The sequence below is a fragment of the Thunnus albacares genome, chromosome 2 (genome assembly GCF_914725855.1).
Source record: "Thunnus albacares chromosome 2, fThuAlb1.1, whole genome shotgun sequence".
NCBI classification, from domain to species: domain Eukaryota; kingdom Metazoa; phylum Chordata; class Actinopteri; order Scombriformes; family Scombridae; genus Thunnus; species Thunnus albacares.
Window position 1 is genome coordinate 19,821,720 of NC_058107.1, and position 6,112 is coordinate 19,827,831.

Here is a 6,112-nt window from a genome sequence, read left to right on the forward strand (position 1 = left end):
ATCCCTGTTGATCAGACTCTTTATGAAGTTAGTGTATGTTACCTGTTGTCCAGTTTGGGTTAGAGAGTACACCTGCTGGGGTGTGGGCTGGTAGACTGAGGTAGGGCACTGGTATCCAGGTGAGGGCAGCCCATTCATGGAGAATGGAGACATCTGTGAAATAAAGGGACATTTGACATTAAATTACACAATAAGCACTGTACAACACAAAACTTTTTTTTTTCTTTGCACCACTGCTAAAACTCACACTTCCGCTGTGGGTGTTGATGATGCTGATTCCCAGGGGGCTGTGCTGCATGTTGCTCTGGAGGTGGAGCATGGAGCCCTGACCCGCCGTCATCGTCATGTTGTTCAGCTGAGCTGTAAGGAGGAGCAGCCAGGCTGTTGTTGAATTTGAAGGAAAGTTTGCCCAATAACAGAAACAAACACATTTGTTTGATCCTTTTAAATATTTGTGGTGTGGTTTCTGAGGTTTAAAGATATTGTCTCTATTTCACTACAGCAGCCTCTCTAAAAACAAGTTGATGGCTACTTTATGACAATCCACAGACTTCAGAGTGAACAGTTCTTCTTTCTCACACTGACAGATTTGAAGGTGTTTCTGGATTAGAGCTGCAACGATTAGTCGATTAATTGATTAGTCAATCAACAGAAAATTAATCAGCAACTTTTGCAATTTTGATAATCAAATAATCATTTTTGTGATTTTTTTTTTAAAGAAATTATTTCTGGTTTCTTTAGTCCTCTATGACAGTAAACTGAATATCTTTGGGTTGTGGGCTGTTGGTCGGGATAAAACGAGATATTTTAGGTTGTATCTTGGGCTTTAAGAAATGTTTCCTACCATTTCTGACATTTTATAGACCAAACAACTAATTGGTGAATCGTGAAAATAATTGACAGATAAATCGATAACAAAAATAATTGTTAGTTGCAGCCCTGGCTGAGTTAAAGCTGATTGCTCAAACCTCAGAAAATCTCACCAAAAGTGAGTCGTATGAGATCAAACTTTATTGATCTCAGAAAGGAACTTTAACAAATTTCAGACTGTGTTCTATCTACAGAGGCCATAAATCCAGCACTCCTGATTCATCCAATCGGAGAGATGACGAGGTTTTTGAATGTTGCACTGTCCCCTGCCTGTCACCTCACCTGTCTGTTGCTCCAACAAGCTGCCCTGGGAGGGCCCGTTACTGTGGCCTCGACTATCAACCATCTGCTGTAGTCGGGGCACATCCACAGAGGTGAGCCATGACAGAGACTGCAGGTCCCCAGGGAGGTCCTCCTCCCTCAGCTGGGAGGGGTCCGTGGTCAGAAGCCTTCAAGAGAGGAGGAGGAGGAGGAGGAAGGGGAGGGGTGGTTGGGGGGGGGGGGGTTAAACACGGCTGTTGGCTCAGACACACATAGACCAGAAGTGGAATTTAAATCTAAACACTTGAAAGAACATGTTTGTCCTTCAAAGTCAAAACCACTGTAATGAGTCTGAATCTGGGGAAACAGATGAAAGCTGCTCAGCAAAGCCGTGTATTAGCTGTGCCATCCACGATTTACCATAAGAAGATTAACTACAAGTGTTATTTAGCAGTGACAGTTTTAATCAACAATGAGGGAGTTAAACAAGCTTTCCATTCAGAGGAAATCATCTGTTGAGATTGGAATACAAGGAACGGCACACTGATCTTTGTTTCTCTTAGTTTATTCTTCTTTGCTGATTTATGAAAATATGGAAAACATATATTTTCAAAATTGCAAATATGTTTTCAGTAATAGATGTTTTTAATCCATAATTTTATTCGTATAATCCATGCTATTATTTTGCTGTAAACTGGATTAAAAGAAGGATTTTTGTTTAACCAGTGAACTGCCAGTGCCAATCAGCTTTCAGCCATTACGTTTTTTATGCAGCAAGCCTCGAAGAGAAAGAAAGAAAAGAGAGGAATCCTCTTGAATCCTCTTCAGTCTCCCCTGCACACACACTTACTGTGCAGGGGTTTAGTAATTGGGGTCGCTATGACAACACATACTATTCAGTTACTTTGTGGGTCTGTGGACAGTGTAGAAGTACGCCCCTCCACCGCCACCCCCACCCCCCTCATACACACCAAATCTCCTATTAAAAAATCAACCCTGTGTCAGGTGACCACAGTCTGGCCCTAACCATTGGCTGAATCATAAGTAAACAACGCATGAGATCGTTTGAAACATGGGACAGCAGCACATGTTGCCTGCAACAGTTGGCCTTGTCTATTGAAAAATGATCACCTATTGTGTCCCAAACGACAAATCTGCCCAGTGGCACGTGGCTCTATTGTCTTCTCCAGACCCTTCCTTGATTGTCTCTGTCGTTTCTTTTCTTTACCCGGCCCTTGCATTAATCTGTTGGAATGACAGCCCTCACATAAGAGGGACAAATAGGATGCCATCTGCTTCCCTGTCCCTTTCCAGCCTCTATCCTTACTGCCGCCCCCAACCCCCCCACACACCCTCCCTACACGGGGAAATCAACGGAGCCTAAGGCCAGGGGGGTTGGGGGTGAGGGGGTGCAAATGTAGTTTGAGGTCAGGGCTCTGTGTCTGCCATCTGAATAAATGACATCATTGCAGCCAGGAATCAGCACGATCAGCCTCGAACACCTTGCATGCGCCAGCAAATGATTCTGTGTGATCGTCCTTTTTGAGGACAGAGGCAGACAGGTGTTGTTGTGAAGTTCAGTATCACAATATCCCAGCTGGAGCTTTGAAGTTTGTGAACCTTGTTATTGCTGTCTAGCAGCTGCGAGTTTTATTTCACTTTTCACGAAATGAATGAATAATTTTCAAGCATCTATGAGTGACTGAATGTTGAATGAAAGCACTACAAAGGTACAAGTGCAGAGAGTCTTTTTCTTTTTGTGTGGCATAAAAAGCATAAAATTATAGTCAGTAGTTGCTATAGCTGCTCTTTTATACTTTTTCTTCACATGTCTTCTCAAGGTTGCAATTATTCATCATAAATGCCCAGTACATACTGATAAAAACATAAGAATAGATGACACATGGGGGGTATTCCCACCTCCCCTCCTCTTGTACTACCAGCAGCATAGAAATTGCTCACTGATGCAAAACATGTTGAGCTGGTGTCTCCATGTATCATCCGAGCCTTCCCAGAGGTTCAACAACACTAAATATTGCACCTCCTCCTTCCCTCCCTGCCTCCCTCCCTCTCTCTCCCTTCCCTTCCCTCCCTCCTTTTCTAATTGGGAGCCACTTGTGCATACTGGTGACCCAGAGCGCCCCGTCTCCCCCTGAGCCAGCAGGCCAAGAGGCTCAGGCTCTCCGTGTGCCGACAGCGGGAGTGTAAACAGAGCTGATGGTTTCTGACAGATCCATTCAGTCTGAAAATCATTTATTCTTCAGTTCAGATTTTTTTTCCTCTCTCCTTTTTCACGCAACCCCCCCTCATGCACAAAAAGAGCTGTCCATCTACCTTTAGATGAAACATAGTGGAGTTGAACAATTTGTTCCATGACTCTTTGCAAAACACCTTAAGGGGTTTTATTAATAAAAATATGCATTTCATCTATTAAGGCGTCTCAGAGAGTGTTTTTTTTGACAATATGCAACAAAAGAAATTATAAATTGTTTAGCCAAAGATGAGTCTGTAACAGTCGGTTCTAATAAAGCTGAACATGGTTTAAATCCTACCTGTAGTCTTGTGGAGACGGATGATGCCCAGCATTTTCAATTATTCCTGACATCCTGGATGTAATTCCACCTTCTATCATTTCCTGGGATGTGTGGTGCCTCTGCACGGACATTAATAAAATGAACACACTTTAGATTATCTTCAAACAGAAATAAACAAGCAATGTTGAAGATCTTATTACAACATGGATGATATTACTTTGATCAAATTGTTTCTGAGTTAGTAAAAAGCAAATATATCAACCCAATTTTGAGGAAGATTAATCAGATGCAAAATAAATTGATAACAGGCTAGTACATGCCTTTGTTGTTGTCTGAAACCTTTTCAACTGTTTAAATGATTTTCTACTCTTCACCCTCATTAATTGAATTACATGAAAAATACATAGAATAAAAATAGCCTGTATTTAAAGACAGACATTCAGTTCAAATGTTTACATAACAGTTAGGTCACATTAAGTTAGCCTGTACAAGTAAATGGTTCATCATGTCTGCCAACAAAGAAATTAAGAATAAAGCCTTTAATCATTAAAATGTCACTTAGCTCATAAAAACTAACAATCACACAAAGACTGTGACGCTGAAAGAGAGAAATCAGTAAAAAAAATATTCACCTGTTTTGGAAGATATTGAAGGATGTGTGAGCCGGTCGCGAGCCCCTGTACTGTATTTCACTGTGTTGCACTTGATTCTCCAAAACCGTTTTTAAATTTCCCTCTCTGGAGCTGTCCAGCGCTCTGTCATGCGCAGTGGAGACCTCAGCAGAGCTCCCAGTCGCCCGGGGCGCAGGAGGAGGAGGAGGAGGATCCCATGAGTTTGACAGCTGCTGTTAATGCAGTGCCTGTTAACAGTCCCGAGGACATCCACACTTCCCACTGCAAGGAGCAACACAGAAGTAGCAGAGATTTGATTTTTTTTCTCTCTCTCTCAGTTTGTTGGCTGCTTTGTGTCACAGCAGTGCGCTCCTCCAGTGGATCCAACAGCAGCCAAACGCGAAGCTTGTTGGATTAAAAATCAGACCATACTCCATCCAGACATTTCAGTCCTCTTATGGGGTTATTAGTAAAGAAATAAGTTGTTATATCTACACGTTTTTATCTTTTATCTTCCTCTCTGTTAGTCCTATTGCGCTGGTAGCTCCAGGGACACAGGTGCGCCTTGTGCGTCTTAATATATCACTAAATACATAAGTACAGGCCTATAGGCCTATAATCTGTCCAAGTAATTTGACTAGTATGGCAAAAGAAAAAGTTAAGTATATTAAAATAGTTAAACTAGGTCATGCAAAACAGAAGCAGCAGACAAAAACACCTAAATTAAACAAAAAATGAAGAAGAATCATGAAATATCCATTTTGCTCCAGTGTGCTCCTGTCAGGTTATTCCAAGTAAGCTCCTTCGTTCAGGTCTAAGACGATGTGAGTCGCTACTTGTGGTGGCATCTGTGTATGTGAGTGTGAACTTTTTTTTTTTTCTTTTAGGGAAGTGCTTGTAGATAATTTGCTTCCCGCCGCTGTGGCCGCGTCCTGCTCCTCTCAGCAGTGGGAAAAAGAGCCGGGGAGGCGCGTATAGGGAGGGCAGGGGGGCTGCAGCAGGAGGCGGCAAAGGCTCACAGTGGAGAACAGGTTCACTCCAGCAAAAAAAAAAAAGAGTGGCAAGAAGACAGAAGACAGTACACTAACCAGTTCAGAAAATAAGAAATGACTGTGACACCTCCTCACTTCAGCTGAGTAAAGAAAAAATCTCACTTCCAACAGCTGGTTTTCTTTATGAGATCCTCTCAATTGCGCAATGACTACTTGGGTGAAATCTTTTTTTTTGTCTCTACAGAGAGTCTAACTGGGTTTTTCTAATATCTACAGCTCTAAGAGGATTGATGCACCCTTAAATTTGTAGGGAAAAAAGTGGAGTAATGTGGTAAAGCAGCTCTAAGCATTCATATTTGTTTGGTGATTTACTTTTTCCCGAATTTCTCAGAATAGTAAATGAATATGACTATTTGATTGTTGCATTCAGGGACCCCCAGGGGTCCTTATGGGAGCTCCAGGGGGTCAAAGCAAAAGTTAGATTTCACTATTATTTAATTGACGAGAAATTTTAAAGGGATGGACCCCCAAGTGACAGCCATGTCTCACTTTAAATTGTTATATAATTTGATAGAAGATCAGAGATGATAAAAAATCTTCCTATATAGAGGAAAATGTTTGTGTTCCAGTGGTGAAGTTGCTGTATTTTAGGAATTAATATAATCTTAAAGGTGAAACCTGTTAAAGATTAAATTTGCGGCCGGATATTAAAGGGGCATTCCTTCAAGTCTGTAGGGAGGCAGCACTGACAGCACTATCAGTCCCATGGGACCCTACAGATGGTAAATCGGCCTGTCACAATAGGCACAATCAATGATTACATGCATGAACGTAACGGACAAAA

General features: G+C 41.8%; 1 protein-coding gene across 1 annotated transcript in view; it reads right to left on the reverse strand.

The window, feature by feature from the left end:
• Positions 1 to 5,142, reverse strand: part of foxn4 (forkhead box N4) — a 7,769-nt gene extending 2,627 nt beyond the window's left edge. Inside the window, exons 1-5 of the mRNA XM_044371141.1 lie at positions 4,298 to 5,142; positions 3,684 to 3,784; positions 1,153 to 1,319; positions 248 to 360; positions 43 to 153 (exon numbers count right to left, since the gene is read on the reverse strand). Coding sequence (XP_044227076.1) covers positions 43 to 153; positions 248 to 360; positions 1,153 to 1,319; positions 3,684 to 3,763 — 471 coding nt within the window. The 5' untranslated portion in view covers positions 3,764 to 3,784; positions 4,298 to 5,142. The remainder of the gene's footprint in view (positions 1 to 42; positions 154 to 247; positions 361 to 1,152; positions 1,320 to 3,683; positions 3,785 to 4,297) is intronic.
• Positions 5,143 to 6,112: the final 970 nt, after the last annotated feature.